We start from the raw sequence: 21,848 nt of genomic DNA on the forward strand, positions 1-21,848 counted from the left end.
AGGAAAATTCCTTTCAAAGAAAGAAAGGTAAACACTTCTGTATCAGTTCTTTATTTCATGCGAGTCACTTATGGCAATCAAATTCTTCTTGAAAAATTTCCAATTAAACCTTTCATAATAACTTGATATTAAAAGTTGCCGTGAAAAGAAGTTTTACTTTCTCATATGCAAAGAATTGTAATCTTCAAAAAACTTCTAACTTGAGATTTTGATGAATTCCACGTTTCAGATCTACCTGAGTTCAAAAAATGCATTTTTTTTATATTACGTATGTTTCTAAAAACGATTCTCAAAAAATTCCTTAAGCTAGACGGCTGAAATCTGGTATATGGAATTATCGTTAATTATGTGATTTTTATCAAATTTTTAACGAAATCAATTTCAGAAAGTCAGTCAGTATATTCGATAAGAAGTGAACTCGATAACACCAAACCGCAAAGGCTGGATAGATAAAATTTGGCATACAATTTTTGCATCTAAAATATATATTTCTATATTTTTGAAATATATTCTGACTGCCTATCAAAGAATAGACAGTCAGAGTTACTTACTAAAACGATACTAGCAAAATAATACTGTTACGAACCTGTGATGCGGCTTCCCAGCATAGTTGGTTCCATAGGAGGTCCCAGAGCTTGGCGACAAACTTGGCGATCATTTGGCGAGTTTGGCGCCAAAATAGATTAAACCCGAAACATCGAGAATTTTCCCGACCCTTCCAGTAGGAACCGAGTTACGCCTCGAACGTTCCTGATTGGTTGAGAGGCTTCTAGCCCCGCCTCTTGAGACCTATAAAAGGAGCTGCAGCTGCCGGGGAGTAGTAGAGTGAACCAGAGTCATCGTGGTGAATTGAGTAGTCGAAGAGTAGTTGGAAGCGACAGAGAAGAATAGTCGTGGACCAGTGGAGTCGTCGTAGTCGGAACCGACGTTAAAGAACTGGCCTTCCAGAGATAAGCGGAGCAGCGACGGAGTGAAGCTAGACTAAGCTGTGTGCTACTGTCTGAAGTAGAATCTGTTGTACGCTGCACGTCTCGGCTGAAGATAATTGTCTTCTGTGCTGTACATAGTTGTCGTCTTTGTGCTGTCCTGTGTGTCTTCGTGTAAATAAACGTCATTGTTTTATTTTCTACTGCCGCCTGGTGATTGAGCGTTCTTCACACCATATTACCCCCATTATCCAAACGAACCTCGGAAATTTCGTAACAATACGTTTTTAAAACAGGCAAGCTCATGAAGCCAGATTTTATTGAACCCCTAATAAAGCTGCATTTTTCTGTATGAATTTTTTACTAACATTTTTTTTTAATGTTTATAATATAAGGTTTTTTTCTTAGTATAAAATTCTGTCGTTGTCTTCATTGCAAATATATCTAACAATTTTACGAACATTGTTTTATCAAGACGACTGACAGACGCGAAAGTTTAATATTTAATAAGGTAGTTTGATATTCAGTAAGGTAATATTCGTCAACAAGTAAATAGGTATTTGTCTCGGTTTATTTTTCCCCTACTTTTTCTTTTTTTAATATTGAATGCATGCTTTCAAATTTTTTTTCAAGCTTTTGATTCTCATTTGCTTCTTTTTCATTTATCCCTTTTAACTTTTAAAATAAATATATGTTGTTTATTTGTTTGTTTAATCACTGACGCTGTCTGCAGAAGAGTTAAACTATCTGCGGCTCACATTATTTCAATCTTCTAATAAAACATGGCTGTGGCGGTCATGTAATAAGGTCTTGATTTCAAGATAGAAAGATTCTAGCTTCGAGACTCTAATAAAAGACGAACTGGTTTTCTGTAAACGGGTAACTGGGGTTCGAACTGGGTAAACGGGTTTCGGTAGACGCTGAATACACATAAAACAAATGTTCTTTTTCTGTTGATTGTTGAGGTACGGAAGTTTGGACCATAGGTTGAAGTTCAGGTCCGAAGTTTGTCCTCATAGTAGCACAAATATTACTTCAAAACAAGAATTAATATACACTATGTGAACAAAAAATTTCAAGAATTCGGAGACATTCTGTTTTACACAATTTTCCAAATATTTATAAAAAGCTGCTTTTAAAAATAAAAAAAGCTTCAATCCTGTAAAAAAATGCACCTGAAATTACAGTTTATTGTGAAAATTTGGCCTCGAGAACATTTAGGTTCTGACTAGATATTATTGCCAGGAATAAAGATTTTGGTTCATCCCATTGTTTATAAAGCAGATATTAATTTGAACTTTCATCGATAATTTTATTTGTTTTGATTAATATTTTCATGCATTTTCGTAAACATAATATAAATGTATGAGAAGATATAAAGGTTTATTTTATCGCAAATATTTCCGTAAATTTTTTGTTTAGAGAACAGAGTTTTCAACAATACAAAATTTACAGCATATTTGGCAAAATATTATTAAAGTTTTATATTAAAATATTAAGGGAATTCTATAAACACTCGAAAGAATAAGAATATTAGAGTATTTTTAGTAAATAAATTTTAACTGCTCATGCGTGAAAGATAGCATATTTTTCCTTTAAAAATTTCAAAGTCAGATACATAGAGAAACTTATATAAAAATTCTAGAAGAATACAATTAAGATTCAGAAAGATATCGATCTCGCAATAAGCTGAATTTCAGTTATTTTAAAACAGAAACAAAGTTAAGATCGGTTTTCTACAAATTGATATCATTTAAAGTTGAATCTTCACATTGTTATATTGAACTCTATACATAGAAACGTACTAAATATGTTTTTTTTAAATATTTATTCAAAAAATTATATTTCTAATTTCATTTACAGTATTATTGTAGGCATTCAGGTGTTCCACTTACTAATATGTGATGATTCATATAGATTGAATTAACTGGGGCGTCGATTTTGAGGTAAAAAAACAAAGTATAGTATATTTTTAACCTTGTAATTCATTGTAAATTTTCGAAGATTCTAATTTGAATTATCTTAATTTATAGACATTTGTAAAATATTTTGGTTATTTTCGAAAGCAATTGAAATTCAGCACGTTAGCACGTTCGTACTTCTCCGAATTTTAATTGTATTCGATTTGGAATTTCTATAATATCCACCCAATATATCTGGATTCAAAAGTATTTACTATATTTCGCATAAGCACAATTAAGGTTTATTTACAAAAAGCACTCTTATTTCCTAGGATATTTATATTATTCTCTTAAGAATTTTAATATAATGTTTCAATAATAATTTATCACATATTCGATAAATTTCATATTACTTAATTGGAAATTCTGTATTTTACAAGCAAAAAAGTTGCAGAGAAAATATGAGATTTTCAAAACACACACTTTTATATCGACACGAATATAAATGCTATAGTTATGAAAATACATTAACGTATCTCTCACCACAAAGACATCATTAATGTTTAGTCGGTCTCTACGATCAGATTATCAGCATAAAGCGTGAATTCAAGTTTTTACATGGTCGAAGTTCAAAGACAGCTGATGCAATCCCTTTAGAGATATTCAGAAAAAGGTATAAAACCAAAAAATTATTTAGTATATTAATAAAACTTATAATATAAATAAATAAAATAACAACTTAGTATACAAATAAATTACTTAGTGTAGTAAATGATTACTTAGTATATTAATAAAACTATTAAAGCATTAATGCACCTAAACCAGCTGTTTTTATGCTTTTTTTTATCTCTGAATATTTACTTACTATTGATTTTGTATTGAAAATTACAATATATATTGCATTTTTATAAACATTATTGGAAATGATTAATTTGGATGAATTTGAACTGTGAAATATAATCACGGTTCACTGAAATGATGGAATTATTTTTGCTCAATATGCATGATGCAACATGCAAATTCCTCTTTTCGGATTGAATGTATGATCAAAAAAAAATATCTAGAAATGGAAAATTTCGCATTTCAATATTCTAAAAATATATTCTTGAGAAGATTGTTTTCGAAAATTTTTATTTCAAAAATATTGCTTCTACTCTTGATTTGTTTCTAGAAGCTGATACATATATTCAAGATGCGTCATAAAAATTGAGAAAGACTATTTGGAATTTCTTTCTAAATAAATATATATATTCTAAAGATAAAATATCATGCCGTACAAAATAACGCCATATTATGACTTATAAAATAAAAAATTAATATAATTTGCAGACGTCAATAATATATATTCATCGTATTTTATTTTTGATTTGAAAACTTTTCTTTTATTTCTTAGTAAATATCAGTGGAAAATGATACTTTAACCGAAATTGTTTATTAAAAATAAATGTACTTCTTTTAAAATTATAATTAATAAGTAAAATGATCATATTATTTAAAAATTTAGGTTTTACTAAAATATCCTTCAATTTTAGAGATTTTTATTTCTTTAATAACTATTTATTTATATTAGATTGCATTTAAATTGGTTGTAATAATCATGTTTTCATTATTTTTAAAAAATAAAGCATTTGTTAAGATTAAATAATAACTAAAGCCAGTTATAAGTAACATATGAGAAAAAGGGAATTTCAACCCGTTAATTTACGTTTCTTATTCGCTATATACTTTGCTTCTTAATAATACGTTTAATTATTTTATTTTTAGAGGAATAAATTTCTAACTGATAAAAATTTACTCACTTGTTCATTTTTGAAGGATTTGCGATGAAAGATTTAAGAAAAAAGTTTTCTATTTATAAAAATAATTTGAAATCATTTTAAGAATATGTAATATATTTAATATTGCATTTCATTCATTTTCCAAAGACAACTTGAAATAAAAATGTATTGAGATTTGTAGATAGCATTTACGGCAAATCAAATTACATTAACAAATATAAGAAAAAAAATCCATTCTTCTTTTTGAAACAGAAAACCGTGGAGGGTTTTTTAATGATATTTAATAAACTTTTCATTTAGACATTAATTTCTCATATATAAAGCATATAGAAAACAATTCTTGTAATCATTGAAAAAAAATTCGACTTATAGATTTTGACGACTTTCCGCATTTCAGACCTCCCTATGTCGAAATTAAAACGGTTTTTGAAATTATGTCTATCATCCTCTCTGAATGCTTTTGAGCTAGAGGAATGGAATTTGGTATATAGTTTTTACCAAATTTGCGGATTTCTATCAAACTTCGAACGAAGTCCATTCAGAAGAAGTGTGTTTATACGATTGTCTGAATACACAGCACAATAGCTATAAATGGAAGAGCTAAATAGATGAAATTTAGCACACAGATTCATCATCTATATTTTAGATATATACGAAATCAAGAACCCAATTATAATTAAGGGGTTAACAGCATTAAAAAGCCACAACTTAAAAACGCAGTGCTATGAATAAGTTATGTTTGGTATATGAATTTGTGACTAAAATTTGACTTAAATTTTAGATTCAGTCAATTAGGACAAAAAGTGTCCAAAATGCATTTTCGATTCTTTGGTCTTGTGTATAAAACACATCCCAGCAATTAATCGCCGAAAAAAAATTTTGGATTATAAGTTAATAGGAACTTTCGTAATTATTTTTCGCCAGCAATATGTGATAAAACTATTAGAAAATATGGGAGTAAGTATAAAGGATTCAATATTTTAAATCATTTTAATCTATTTATTATCTTAAGTCGAGCAATATTAAGCAACATTGACAAATTAATAAAAATGTAAATTTAAAAAAAAATTAGAATACACAGAAACTTGCAGCTTGTAAGTTTGATCAAAAATTTATTCATTTCTGAATCCAATTTAGAATTTCTTTAAATGCTTCTAATTTAAGAGCAATTGGAATAAATTATTTTGACACATTTTTGCTTTATTTGCACCATTTCATCAACGACAGCGAAATTCATCACTTCCGTAAGATCGATAACAGAGTTTTGAAATGTTAAGATGCAAATCATTCTCGGCCTCTTCAAAGGTTTTAATTGAAGACATTAAAGAGAATGGTTTCTACCCTTAATTTGAATTTTTGAAAATTTATTTTCCTATAATTGTACACTGCACGCAAACCGATGCTATAATTATGTCACCCGCAACCGAAAAGATAACTATTTATTTGTGTTTTCAACAATGAAGCATAACTTCAGATTGTTTGAACTAATTGACAATAATTTTACCCGTTCTAAATGCAGTAACTCTAATTATTTCCTATTTAGCTTTTCTTGTTTCAGCATGTAGTCATTAACACGGTTATGCTTATTATTTCTTGGCGTAACATCTAAACAATTAAAGCTTATTGCTCTACAGGCATTTCAGATTTTAGTGTTTCCGACAATTTTAGCGACAACAGCCTTTATTTTATTTCATTCATTTGTGTTCCATAAACTTATTATTTTTATTAACCCTTAACTAGGGAGGTGAAATTTTAGGACTTAACTGGGGAAGTATGGTCTATGAGACCGCATTTCATTTACACTCAAATTAAATTTTCTAATGAATGTATTAGTATGAAAAACAGCCAATATATTTTGCATATATTTTTCTTGATATATAGATATGTTTTAGAAATTTTTCAAAATATATTATTAATGAAAAAAGTAAATGCGTTGGAACATACATTTTCTTCACAAATTACACGTTACAATAAATAATATTCTTGAAAAAAACATATTACTTTTTACTTTTTAAATCATATTTATTTTTACAGTATATGAAAGTATATAGAAGACATAATAATGTAAAATTCAACAATTATATGAAAAATAAAAAAAATTGAGAATGGGTAAAATTGGCCCTTTTTTTATCTGCTTGTGTGACCTTCATAGTACGGTTTTCTAAGGCATTTTAAACATACGGGTTAAGAACTAATATGAAAATCAACCTATAAATTCTGTATATATATATCTCTTGGTATATTAATATATTTTATAAATTTTTCGTACATTATCACTAGAAAAATTAATTATGTTTGAACATACATATGAGAATCAGTTGACTGCGAACTTTGATGGAAAAACTCTTCTGTACAACTATCCTTATCACTAAAATCACTTTCTGCTTTATTTAAAAATGTCTGGAGCACTGCTTCATAATAGGATCAGTAAATTGGATAATATTTCGGGGCCCAAGTTTTAGCGCCATCTACTAAGCCTTGTTTATCACTGGGACATTAAAAGGGAGATGTGGTCTTAGAGATCGCTCTCAAAGAAATAACTTAATTATTTTAAAAAGCATCCGCTGAAATCGGTTGAAAAAGTGCACGTGTATTGAAGGTCACAAAACAGGAAGCTACATGCTCAATCCATTTAATTGAGCTAAAAACAGAATAGGGGTGACCGAAAATCCATCGCTATCGGTCTCACAGACCGCACGTCCCCAGTTAAGTGTTAAAGGTAATCTATACTTATAAATCATCATCTTCAAAAGTCTATTCATCAACTTCGTAAACAATAGTTTCTATTCAGATTGGTACCAGAACGTTTTAAAGTATTAGAAAACGCTTCATTAAAATATATCATGCATTAGCATTATATATTTTATTAAGTCATTTATTAAAAATATTTTTAAAGAAAACTATCTGTAATGGTCTTCCCAGTTCTTTCTTTCACTCGCATACTGTCAAATAAAGATGTTATCCGAGAGAACGTTTTTCATGGCATTAGCATACGAAATATTAACCGGAGGGCTTCAGGTTCTAGACACGATTCCACTGAAGAAACGTCGTGTAAGCAGGTCTGGTGCGCGTTAAATCCGTCGGAACCAAACGTCCTCCCATTGGTGTGGTGTGGAAGTTTGGAGAGGCGGTGCAGCTTAGGTGTTATCCTTGTCATCTGATCGTGATTCAAAGTTACGAGGTGCGTCCCTAAATGGCCCTATTGTTGCTTTAAAATGGGACGTTAATATAACTAAACTAAACTGAAAATGGCGTTGATATAGTTACGAAATGTGAACCTTTGGACCTGAAATTAACATTTTTACTGAATCTTTCGTGTGATCATAGGTTAATTTTTTTTTCTTTTTTTGAATACTTAATCCTTGACATGCGATTAATAGTATTCAAAAAAAGAGTCTGTCTTTTAGATGTGTTTTTCCGAACAAAAACAAATTTTTGAAACAAATATTTGTCACAAAACTCCACTTGTTGCGAAGTTACATGCAAAATTTGATATATTTAACTCAATACTTTTTTGAATTATAGCATTTACATGTTTCTGAAAATGTTCAACTCTTTTTTTGAATTTGATTCAAAATTTGAGAGGTATCTACACATACATATACAGTGTACATATTTCTACAAAAGTGTAAAAATGTGTACACTTTTATATGCTTCTCTTCGTTTTGTAGTTATGGTGTTAACTTATATTCAAACAATCGGATAGACAGACATCCTCTGAACGGAGTTAGTTCAAAATTTGATAGAAATCTGCAAACTTATTGTAAAGATCGTATACCAAATTCCATCCGTGTAGCTCAAAGCGTACTTGAATTATATTTGTCGCAGACAGATAGACATTTTCCAAAAATGGGTTTTTCAAGCTTAGGGAGATCAAAAACGTGGAGATTCGTAAAATATCGGATTATGAATAATTCTACATTTAAAATACTTTCTCTATGCCTGATATACGAAAAAGTAAAAACAAAAATTCTACTTATAGTTGAGTGCAAAATTTAAGTCAAAATTTTTTGTTTAAAGAAACAGCGTCATTGAATAAATATATATTAAAACTGTATAAGCTGTGAATATAATCTATTAGATTTCAGTTATTTTTGTTTGAAAAATAATAGAATTATAAAAGAAAACAATAGACTGTGCTAAACATAATTTAACTCCATATCTTACCTACTATATCAACTTGTTTATCAATTTTGTAACTGTTTAATTAAATTTGTATTATAGTAGTTTACTATTAGTTAAGCAAACTTCAAAAGAATAATGACAATAATTTTCTGGCTTTTAAAATCTAAACGAGCAAATATGAAAACTTTTGAATATGTAGTAGTGAAATAATTTATGGCAAAAAAGCATAGTATTTCCAAAGCATTTTAAAACACCCTCTGAGAAAATAACAGGTTGACTTGTTGCAAACCGCTATTTATAAAAGCTTTTTACAGCTGTTATTTATTACCAAGCAATTCGATTCGGCTTTTCAAAAATAACTGAAAAAAAATTCCCAAAGCAGTAAAAATTTGACTCATCAATTATATGAACATCAGCTGTTTCTATGGTTGGCGCGTAGTCATTTTGACATTTACAGCGATTTATTTCAAAGAGAAAGAAAATATTAAAAAGTATAAGTGAAATTTTCTTCTTTCCAAAATATGTGCGCTTTTAATTTTATAAGATGGTTTTAATACTCTTGGAATTATCTTTGACTTATAAAAAGTTAAGAAAAAGAAGTAAAAAATATTTAATTCTACGCCTGACACTTTTTCTCAATTGCTTTAAACAGACACCAGCTGGAATGGTCTCTCAAAACTTATTTCATAAGTGCTATCCTTCTCCCGCATAACGCTGTGGACATGGAGAAAGTCCGTGAATGCCAAGAGTGCTCATATTTCTTTATTTGTGTGAGTGAGCGCTGAGTGGTTCATAGCATTAAAATTGAAAACCGGTACATGTGTATTAACTGCTTGATACTGGTGAACAATAGTTATGAAAGATCAATAATTGACTTGAATCTTTGTTTATTTTTTTATTTACTGAACTCAGTTTTCAAACTTCAGCGATTAATAGCTGACGTTATTTAATCGATAGCTATCAAAAAATGGAATATATATTTTTGGTGCCTTTTTTCCTATCGATTGAAATAAAAAAAAACAATTTTAATCGCAAGATTGCATACCAAATTACGTTTATCGAAATTGTTAAGCTCTTCAATTTTTCTGTTTAAATATATTCAAAAATACAGACCGACAAACGGCCAATCTCATGATGGATCTCTTTCCAAATTTGATATATATCTATATTGTTGATATAAATCAGATATGAACAAAACTGATATCGGATAACAAATGTGAACTGTTTATTAAATCTTATTACGAATTTAATCTTTTAAATTCGTAAAAAGCAATAATTACAAATACAAAACTGTAACTGAGCAATGCATTTAGTTCTATATACTGTCAAGAGTAAAATTCAGAAATGCTTTGGATATAAGATGCAAAATGTTATATAGCCACAATGAAATGCAGATCTCATAGATTAAATAAATAAAGTCAACTCCAATAACAAGCAACACCATACGTGAACAACAGACAATCTAAAAAGCTCATTATCATGAAATTTCACCCCTAAATATTTCTGATCGTAGTTTTAACTTAATCACAGGGACATTCAAATTACAAGTATAGGGGAACCAATTATATATTTAAATGTAGATGACCATTCAGTTACTTCATAGGGTATCAAAAATAACTCTTTATCTATTTAAAAAAGGATTGCATTGCTTCAATATTAAATAAATTCTTTTTTAAATGCATGATATTTATTTTTTTTCTCCCCTAATACATTCTTCTAATTTTAAATTCAGTTTTAACTTACATTATTACATTCTTTATACCTAAATAATAATACCGAGCTATCTCAATAATATATACCGCAATAGATAAATAATAATACAGCAATAATACCTAAAATTAATATTGATAAATGAAAAGGTGAGTGTAGTGCTATGTAAGAAATATTTAAAACATATTATTATAAAAAATCTTTTTTTTTATTCTTCAAAAATGAAATGATGACAAAGAATGTTCTGATAATAATTATTATTTTTCAAAATATTTGGGCTGAGATCATAAAGAGTTTAACTCTTTGCACTCGGATGATGCCTCTCACTCACCATTCAAGACGGTGCATCATTTTAATGTTTTATTTTGATTTAAAAAAATTACCTGAAGAATGGTAAGAAGATGTAGATAAATATTTTGGTAAAATTCAACTTAAAACTGCAATCAATATTTGTTTTTTCATAGCAATAAGCAATTCTTTGCGTCCTCTGAATGATTTTGCAACGAATTACTTTTCCAAGTGTGCCAGAATTCGAAATGTGTCAGAATTTATTTGTTTGGAATTGCATATTCCAATGTCTTATTTGTGTTTTTGCATTCCAGAACCGGCAGAGATCTCCGTAGATTCAGTGGAAGCACTAGACCCCCGTACCGCCTTACTCAAATGGAGTCTGGAGTATAAAGGCAACCTCCCCATCAAGCGCTACCACCTGCAGATGAAAAATTATAGCACCGGTGGAGCGGACTGGTTGGATATGGATGATAAGATACCTGCCAACGCGACCAGTTACACAGTGCGATACCTGGCCCCTGCAGTCACTTACGGCTTTCAACTGGCAGCGGTCAACGAAGCTGGACACAGCAACTGGGAAGCCAAGAACCTCACGATGCCTGCTGACGGTGAGCTTCTTTGACCTCTCATCTAACATCTTAACAAAAATCGTTCTCAGCGAAACCAACTCAAGGTCGAATCAACAATTCTTCCCTGAACAACCCAATATATAAGCTGGGACTATATATAATGTAAAAATGATCCTATGAAGTATGATCTTTTCATAGAATCATTTTTGTAGTAGATATGGTTGCAGCTTATATATCGGGCTGTTTTGGAAAGAATTCTTAATTCGACCTTGAACAGGTGCAACCATATAAGGAAATTTGAAATAAAAATTAAGGAAGAATTAAAAAGAAATTAAGAAAGAATAAATTGAAATAAGAAATAAACTGCAACTATATAAGAAAATTTGAAAAATTCGGTAGTGATTCAAGATGTTAGGTTCATTTTAGATCTGATGATTAAAAAATCTATTTAAAACGAAAAACAAAAAATGTTGATGCCCCACCGAATAGACCATTTGATCGAAAACTCCTAAATTTGACACAGATATTCTTTAGAACGGGGCATTCAAAAACTTGCGTCGAATACTGCGATTTACTTTTTAAATTCTCTTATGCTATGTATATGACGAGAGAATATTGTAACCGACAAAATATTCGAAATCGTAAAGTTTTAAAGAATTTTCTCGTTTCAGACCTCCCTTAAGTCCAAAAAATACATTTTTGGAATTATGACTGCCGATCTGTCCGAGAAAATAATTTAAAATATAGATACATCTAAAATATAGCTACCTATGAAATTTCAACCCACATTCTTCAAGATATTGACCATCTGTTGGTTCTTTTTTTCAATGCATATAAAATCAATACTCAAAAGCGCAATGACCTAATTATATGAAATTGAGTATGTGATACAGATAAAGTTATTAATAATTTTAAGAACTTATTTTTTTCTTCTTCTCACAGCGAACAGCGTAATTCTTGAACTAAAAACAAAATGGTTTTATAACGTACTTTACATCATTTATGTTCTGATATTTATTAATAATAAATTTAAACAAAGGCTTAAGAATAGATCACTAAAATTTGAAAGTTGTAATGTTTATTTATATAATATTGGAATTCATTTTTCGAATCGCCTTTAACAAGGGGAGTTATGAATTAATGGTTTAAAGTAAAGCATGATAACTAGCTATATGGAACTTCGACCGGACTCTTTTATTTGTACAATCTTAAATATGCCCATAAGAATTGTCAAACAATAACAAGGCAATACGGTATATTTCTCTAATACAATTTTCAGATAGCCAATCTCACAAAGGCAGTTAAAAAAGTCTGTAATAAAAGAAAGTAATTTTGCTGCTAACAGTTTGACACACTGCATAACTTTTAGTAGACGGTTGATGTGATACAACATGTATGACATGATACATATTACTGAGTGTAATTTTATAATTACAATTTAAATAATAGAAATAATTTGAAAATTACTCTAAAAACCTTTCGTGAAACCATGGATTAAAGATAACTCTAAATAGCATTTCCTATTTAACAGCTTGGCTTTGATCATTGTAAAAAAATTATAAATATAATTTATAAGGAACATAAAGGTTATTTCATCTGATCTGGTAATAATGCAATTGATAATAAAGTACCATAAATGAGTTAACCTCACAATACCGTAGCATCTGGAGTGAAATGAATGACAGTCGTAGCGACATTTAATCACGCATTGAGATGGGCGCAAAATAGTCCCCGTTACGGTGAAACCTATGTGCACACTCTCTTTTAAGAAGGCCCGTCATCAGAATACAGACTATCCGACCAAATACCATTATTTTAACAATGAGAAAATGAAAAGCTGCTTACTTATTCTGCAACTTCTCATTCCCAAGCCTAAGGAGTCTCCCAAAGAGATTGATAATCAGGTATAATATATTAAGCTATCTCGTCATACAAAATGTATTCAGATATTTTTAAAGACCTCAAAACCAACTGAGACAAATAAAATCTTGTGAAATGGCAACATAAAGAAATATTGACAAAAGATTAATTTGTATTAACGGTGAATGTAGTCTTTTACATGATATTAACAGCAAATGCTTCCGGTAATTTAAAAATAAATTTCAATTTTTAACAGCAGCGCGTCTAACTGCAAGCACACAAAATAATTGAAAAAAATATATTGAATGAAGTAATTGTCACTGTAAACGTTAATTGAGTGGATCTTAGGAGTATAAGCCTATTTATGAAATGGAGGTCAGTGACCCTCCTATTTAATATTGATTATAAAAAATTTGTGATTTTAAAATCAGCAATTAAATATTAATGATTCACATGAAAACATATTAGATATTTCAAAAAGTATCTTTCATATTTTAATAATGGGTGTCTAATGACCTCTACGAGATAGGATACATAACACTTCTTGTACATATTGTTACGGAAATGACCCGTTGAAGGCACAGTGCAAGAAATGCAATAAACTCGATAACGGATAATGACTCTTTATTCGATGGTAAAGACAAATAACAGGCAGGGAAAACACAACCAGTACTAACTTAAATAACGGTGCTTGTAGAAATTTGCAACACAAGTGGACAATAAATCACTTGTCCATAACGATGATAGACACTAATCCTAACACTAATTAGAGCTCCATCTGAGAATACAACTCTAGAGAGAGAACTAACTTCTCATGTGAAAGCTTCACATTTTAAATATAATTTCCCAATATGGTATAGAATTTTCTTGAAGGATCTGCATATTTCAGGACCCTAGTACAGATAACGCCATAATTCTTGCATTTTCCTGGGCATATTTATCGTCAAAGTCACCAAATGGTCACAGAGTCTGTCGCCAACATCAGACATCCATTAAAAATGTCTGCAAACTTTTCCTCCTTACTATGAGACTGACTATACAGAAAAATCGCATTACAGATTCATAACAATATTTATAAGCTAATTTTTAGACAATTAAATTATAACTTCCACGAAATATTACATTCCAATTAAAAGAATAGGATCTACTCCTAATTTAATTCAGAGCCTAACAGATTAATAAATTACATTAGCATAAATAAGAAAATCATAGATATCTAGAATATTTAAACTCAAAATAAATTTATGTTATAAAGTCATTTCCAATTTTCCTGTCTTAAATTGAATGTAAGTGAGGTTTTTTTTCTCTAAATATATATGCTGAATCTTAAATAGTTTAGGTTTATCTATAATTTCATTAGTGTTCTGAATATTTATATCTTCAGCCGATTTTGTGGCTTCTCTCTATATATTCATATTTGAATTTGAGTGATAATCATTTCATGCATTTTATATTTTATGTACTAAAATCACCGTATTGCTTTCAGATTATGATAAATAACTTCTTACTCGAATCTGCTGAAGTCGTATATTTTATACCTAAAGCGGAAAAAGAGCAATTTTTTCGTCCCATCTGAAAGAAAATGCAGTAATTTAATTACAAGAACAACATATTTAATATAAAGTCGACATCGCAAGAAATGTCCTTTGGGAAATCAACTTACTATATAATATCCATCTTTTATATCATCATCTTCCATCCAAGCAGCATATTAAATCAGAAGAAAACTTATTTACACGTGAATTAATAATGTTGCAACTTTGCATTAAATTAATACGACATGGTTAAAAAATATAATATACTTCCATATTGCTTACGTTTATAATTAAAAAAAATCTACTCATATAATTAACTAGTTTGCGTTTTGATTTCGATTTTCGAGCTATATAAAACTTAATTTCTTTAATATCCGAATAAATTTCAATTAAATTTGAATTATTTTGTGAAATTTGAATTTTTAGAGTAATTGTTGCAAATGACTTCGATTCGTAAGTTCAATCTTAAGACGTATTCTGTTCAGAAAAATGATTCAGAATTCGTCAATGATTGCCTTTCTCATTAAGAAATACTAAATAATTAAGGAAGTGAAATTTTTACTAGCTCTTGAAGCTCTACTGTTTTTATTTACAGCATTCAAAATAAAAATATTTTTTTATGCTGAAAATTCCCAAATAAAAAATTTGGCAGACGATTTTATGTGCTGAAAATTCCGAAAGTAAAAATATTTTGTCTGCTCAAAATTCCAGAAGATTTTGAAAATGAACCTAATTCTGAAAATATGTTTGTTAATGCCATTTAATTTATCATAAATATTATCTACTGGGCCTCAAAACTTATTATTTCGAATAGAAGATGTGAAAAAAAAGAATGTGACGCCACACAATTCCATTTCTTTAGCTATTTTTACCAATCAAAATATTTTGTCGTTTATTCAGTTCTTGTGAGTAAAAAAAAGTCAATAAAATATATATTTGAAAAAACGAAAAATCATGAAAAGTAAATAAAGAATTTCTTTAAAGAAATGGCTGAGAAATAACAGGTTAAAGTTATGTTGATTCAACCTATTATCGGTAATGTTTATTTTCAAATATTTTTCTTCACCGACAAATAGTCCGATTCTATTTCTCAAAAACAACAGAATAGTCTCTAGAACTTTTCAAAGCCCTCAGAGAATCCATATTTATAAAACTTTAACCTCCGTGCATGGAAATTATTTTTTATTGGTACTTCCAATAAAGTAAAAAATATTTCATTTCCCAAAAATTCAAGCACAAGCATTTCAAAGATTCTTATATATTTGTTCTGATTTTTTTTATTCAAATGAAGGTAATAGAAGTAATACATAGAATAAATATTTTATTCTATGTATTACTCTATTCAAATAGATGAATGCATAGAAATAACACTCCTTATAGACGAGGCTTCAACTACTTAAGTAGCAAATGAATTATTTACGCCACTATTCAGTAAACATATTAATCTTGATAATATTCTGCAGTGACAATCATATACTACAACACATTCTATTCAAGCCCTTCCACATATGTGCACCTTGCTGTAAGACATTAACCCACATTTCTATATCAAATGTACGACGCTTAATGAATATGTAATTCTATAAACAGGGCCCATTTACCAGAATACGTCGGGCGCAAACGTGAATCGGTGTGATGCATATTCCGATCCGCGTCAGCACAGTGTTAAGCAATTTAAACAGCAGCAGTTGGGGCTTACAGCTGCCGCTGTCCTCTGTGCCAGAGAAATAAGCGACCTCGACCGCTGATATCATTCACCGGCGGCCGTCCTTAATTCTGACAATCTGGGTGGAGCGTCCATCGATCCCAGGTGGAACACGACAAAGGCGGATCTTGAGACCATAAAGGGCCCATCCGTTTCCATCGACGACCCCGGACGCCCGGATTCTTTTATTATCCGGCCATCCCCGAGTTTAAGAAGGTCACCGCATTTTGAGAGGGATTTTTAAGTGTCTTCCAGGGCGAAGACCATGTTCCAGAGGACAAAAGATCCGATGAGTGTTTTTCTTCTTTTTTTTTTAGTTCTTCTTGACGTTCTTTTCGTTCGAGGAAACTTTTTTGAGAACAAAAACATTCGACATGAAACCACCGAATGAGAGTCATTTTTACCTTATTATTACTAGCTGTTTGGGAAGGGATGGAAAAAATACAGTTTTGTAGTCGCGTTCGAATTGAAAAATCTGAAAGTACATGAAATAAATGTTACTCGGTTTACAAAGGAAAGGCAGTTAAATTATACCATTATCTTTATGTTGTTTCGAATATTATTGGTTGCATTGTTTTGAAGATAAAATAAATTGCAATACTGCTGGAAAAAAATTAACTGTACGTCTGAAGAGTTTTCGGAATTAGTAAAAAGATTTAGGATGTTCTGTTGCACAATTTTTGCAAATCTTTTAGAGTACTAAATTATTCGCTTCAATGATCGACATTCCTTAATTGCTCTTTTTCTTTATTAGTATGAACCCGATAGTAAAAACGAGAATTGCCTGCTATTTTAGATTCGAAAGTTCCAAGTAAAAATTTGTTCTGATCCATCTATTAATAAGATTCCTCAGTATTTCATAAGAAAATTATATAAAATTGTGGTTATACTAGAAATTTTGTGAATTCCGTACAATTAAAATCCAATTTACAGTTGTCTAGAAATTTATCATCTTCCATTTCAAATGACTGGAAAATGATGTGTATGGTCCCTTTCGATGACTCATTGATTATTTATACTTTTCTTCATTAATTAGCAATAAAGAGTATTTTGAAAAAATATCCAACTGCAATCAAAGAGCTTTTATAAATTTTTATGTTTATAAAAAAAAAAAGATTTATCTGAGTAAAAAACATTCTATTTCTTATTTTTTGAATTTCATGTAGCATTTTTTTCGTTCCATTTGTATTGTCTTGATTGAGCTTGTTAAAAATTCATTAGAAATATAATTTGAGATAATGCTAAATTTTTGATAAAATCACCCAAAGAAAGCAGATTTTCATTCCATTGGTGTTAATGAATTAGTTTTGAATTGCGTAAAATGCGTTTTAATGACAACGTTCATAAAAAAGCATTTAATGCATAAAAGCATTTAAAAATTATAAAAACGTCAACATTTTACTCAGTCTTATTCATTAAAATTTAATATTTTGATGGAATGATATTTTATTTTTTGGTGGAGTGGGATGGTTTGTAAACTAGAAAGTTTCTCTCTCTCTCTTCTTAAATTAGAAGAAGCAGAAGCTAAGAAAGCAGATTTTCATTCCATTGGTATTAATGAATTAGTTTTGAATTGCGTAAAATGCGTTTTAATGACAACGTTCATAAAAAAGCATTTAATGCATAAAAGCATTTGAAAATTATAAAAACGTCAACATTTTACTCAGTCTTATTCATTAAAATTTAATATTTTGATGGAATGATATTTTATTTTTTGGTGGAGTGGGATGGTTTGTAAACTAGAAAGTTTCTCTCTCTCTCTTCTTAAATTAGAAGAAGCAGAAGCTAAGAAAGCAGATTTTCATTCCATTGGTATTAATGAATTAGTTTTGAATTGCGTAAAATGCGTTTTAATGACAACGTTCATAAAAAAGCATTTAATGCATAAAAGCATTTAAAAATTATAAAAACGTCAACATTTTACTCAGTCGTATTCATTAAAATTTAATATTTTGATGGAATGATATTTTATTTTTTGGTGGAGTGGGATGGTTTGTAAACTAGAAAGTTTCTCTCTCTCTCTTCTTAAATTAGAAGAAGCAGAAGCTAAGAAAGCAGATTTTCATTCCATTGGTATTAATGAATTAGTTTTGAATTGCGTAAAATGCGTTTTAATGACAACGTTCATAAAAAAGCATTTAATGCATAAAAGCATTTAAAAATTATAAAAACGTCAACATTTTACTCAGTCTTATTCATTAAAATTTAATATTTTGAAGGAATGATATTTTATTTTTTGGTGGAGTGGGATGGTTTGTAAACTAGAAAGTTTCTCTCTCTCTCTTCTTAAATTCACGAAAATAGCTTTACTGTTTTTTTCATTACTTTTACTTTCTTTCCTATTATCGTATCTTTCTTCCGATCAGTAGAAAACGAAGGATTGTCATTGTGCAAGATCTTAATCACAGATCTTGAGAATTTAAAATTTATAAAAATCAGGCAAAATATCGTAGCGAACTTAAACTACGTAATACCATTTGAAAGATTGGTTTTTACACTCGCATTTATTTAATTTGATATGTTCTATGTTTGTGAAAAGGAAATTTTGAAATAGTTATTTAACTCGCTTCCTATATGACGAAATTTTAAAATTATCCGCATTTGCATCTTCTTAATGAAACATTAATTTAGATTCTACCTACTTATAAAGAATTTGAGCAAACAAGAGACTTAAAGATTATACATTATTTGTAATAATGAATACTAAATTAAAATCTAAAAATTGGAAAATAATTAAAATTATAGAATCACATTTTTAGTACAGATAAAAGTTTTTTATTAAAAAACTATTATTAATGTAATTTTTGTGATTTATAATAACATAAAAATGACATAATACTCAGTAATTGAAATTTTAATTCAAATAGATTAGAAGTTTCCATCTTCAATATCTAAGGTATGCTATTATATATTTGGGAGGTATTCTAGAGGAAAGATAATTCAGGGTATAGGGTTTAATATTTATCCTTATCTCTGATTATCCAAAATTCCAAAACATTTCTTTTTCAAGATTTTATTTGTTTAACTCATTACTTTCATATATGTTTATTCATCAAATGAATAAAAATAAATATATTTTTTATGCTAGTGTTAGATTCTACATTCTACAACGACTTAATATTAGTGAAAATCCAGTTTATGGCTTGCTAATATGACGACAAAACTTAATTTTTTTTTATTCCATTTAAATTTCCCAAATAATATATATATATATATATATATATATATATATATATATATATATATATATATATATATATATATATATATATATATATATATATATATATATATATATATATATATATATATATATATATATATATATATATATATATTTGTATTTTACTGTTTAGTTTCTGGAAAATAGTACTTTTAGAGAGTCTCAAACAAACTTTTAGCATCTATTTCTTGCATACAGAGATATAATAAATGATTTTAAAATAGTTATAAATATTATACTATTTCATGAATAGTCATATATATAACTATTATACGAAATATATGAAATTCTAAATTTATGTATTATACTAATATATACATATAAGAAGCACTTTTGCTTAATAATAGGTATTCAACTCATTAAATTAGTCAAAAAACACCTACACTTGTTGTAGTTGCATTACTTTATCTTCTCTTTTGGATAATAGATGGCGATGCCTGATTAGGTACACATCCCATTGTGCATTGCAATTGGTATTATAAGGAGATGAGATGCTGTTCTGAAAAAAGTGTGCGCACGTTAATGTCTTGTATTGTCTTTGTGTTTGTTTTGTGTTAAATGTGAGCATTAAAGAAATGTTCCAGAAAACATGGGTCCTCCTGCTTCCACTGCGCAGATCATAATGATCTTCATTCCATCACATTGCCCCCATGATAGAAGGCAATCTCATCTCATTATTATTCAGAACATCTCATCTCATTATAATACCAATCGCAATGCACTATGAGATGCGTACCTAACCAGGCATCGCCATCTATTATCCGAAAAAAAAAAGATAGAGTAATGCAACTGCTACAAGCTCTGATAAATAAGCACTTGTATATGATCTATATGAGGATCAAAATTTTTTGGAGGCATAAAAAAATGGACTTCTACAGAAGATTTTGCCTTTTTTTGAATAAACGTCAACCTTAATAGATGCCTTACAAACATAATTAAGCACGAATTATTATAAAATGGATTATAAAAGTCTCAGATATTAAAATGCTGCTTCACTATCCAATTCACCCATCTATCAACTCAAAGATAATCTTAAAAAAGTGTTCTCATTAGACAGTGATGTAAAAAAAATATTTTACTTTTTGAAATTAAAATAGAAAATATAGAAAAAAAATAGTACAAATAATAAAATTAATAAATAAATAAAAATTTAAGAAATAAATATTTTTCAAATAGATAATGTAGAAAAAAAGATAGACTTTCGAACATTTTGATTATTTCTGGTAGATATTATATCAAAAATGGGTTTTGAAAACAAAATTATTTATTTAAATGATATTGCCAAAGCTCAACTTAAATTAATTATTTTCAAAAAATTTATTTATTTCGTGATATATAAATATGTTGCCCTTTCTGGATAAACTTCAACTTCTATAGATTCCTTACAAACATAATAAAGCTCGAATTATTACACAATTAATTATAAAAATCTCAGATAATAAAATATTGCTTGCTGATTCATTCACCGTCCAATGCACCCATCTATCAACCTAAAGATGATGTATCAAAATAATTTCTCGGTAGATACTTATGTACAAAAACTTCTTTTGCTCTTAGAAATTAAAATGGAAAACATAGAAAAAAATAGTATATGTAATAAAATTAATAAATAAATAAAAATTCAATAAATAAATGTTTTTTAAGTAGATAATGTAGAAAAAAGGTAGATTTTGGAACATTTGATGGCTTCTGGTAAATATTATATCAAAAACGGGTTTTAAAAATAAAATTATTTAATTAAATATTATTCCCAAAGCTCAACTTAATTAATTCCAAATAATTTATTGATTTCGTAATATATAAACAAGTCTTCGAAACATACTGCATTTATTCTTAATAAATAATAACTATCATGTTAGTGTTGTCCTTTTGAGAAAAAAATGGTCTTTAGTCGTCCGAAATATCACATAGCATAATAATTTTTTAGGGTTGACTCCTTTATCTTGTCTTCTTCTGGATTGACTGAATCGGCTGTTTCATTCTATGATAAACAAATTTTATACTACGCAATTTACATAAGAATTATCTAACTGTCCCTTTTTCCGCTTGTCTATTTTTATTTTATTTTTATTTTTATTTTCTGTCCAATTTATAAGAATTTTTTGTAGTACCGATTTATTTTTCTAATTGTTTCTTTACAACAAATGATTTCCCGTCAAAAAAATTTAAAAATAAATACGACGATAATACTATGCCTAATAGTATACCTAATATAGATACTATGC

The 21,848-nt window shown here is 28.8% G+C and overlaps 1 protein-coding gene across 5 annotated transcripts in view; it reads left to right on the forward strand.

Moving 5' to 3' along the window:
* Nucleotides 1-21,848, forward strand: part of LOC129961870 (tyrosine-protein phosphatase 69D-like) — a 666,258-nt gene that overhangs the window by 434,897 nt on the left and 209,513 nt on the right. For all 5 annotated transcript variants that reach the window (XM_056075481.1, XM_056075482.1, XM_056075483.1 and 2 more), the window contains one exon: nucleotides 11,043-11,339. In XM_056075481.1, coding sequence (XP_055931456.1) covers nucleotides 11,043-11,339 — 297 coding nt within the window. The remainder of the gene's footprint in view (nucleotides 1-11,042; nucleotides 11,340-21,848) is intronic.

Source organism: Argiope bruennichi, chromosome 2 (assembly GCF_947563725.1).
Source record: "Argiope bruennichi chromosome 2, qqArgBrue1.1, whole genome shotgun sequence".
NCBI classification, from domain to species: Eukaryota; Metazoa; Arthropoda; class Arachnida; order Araneae; family Araneidae; genus Argiope; species Argiope bruennichi.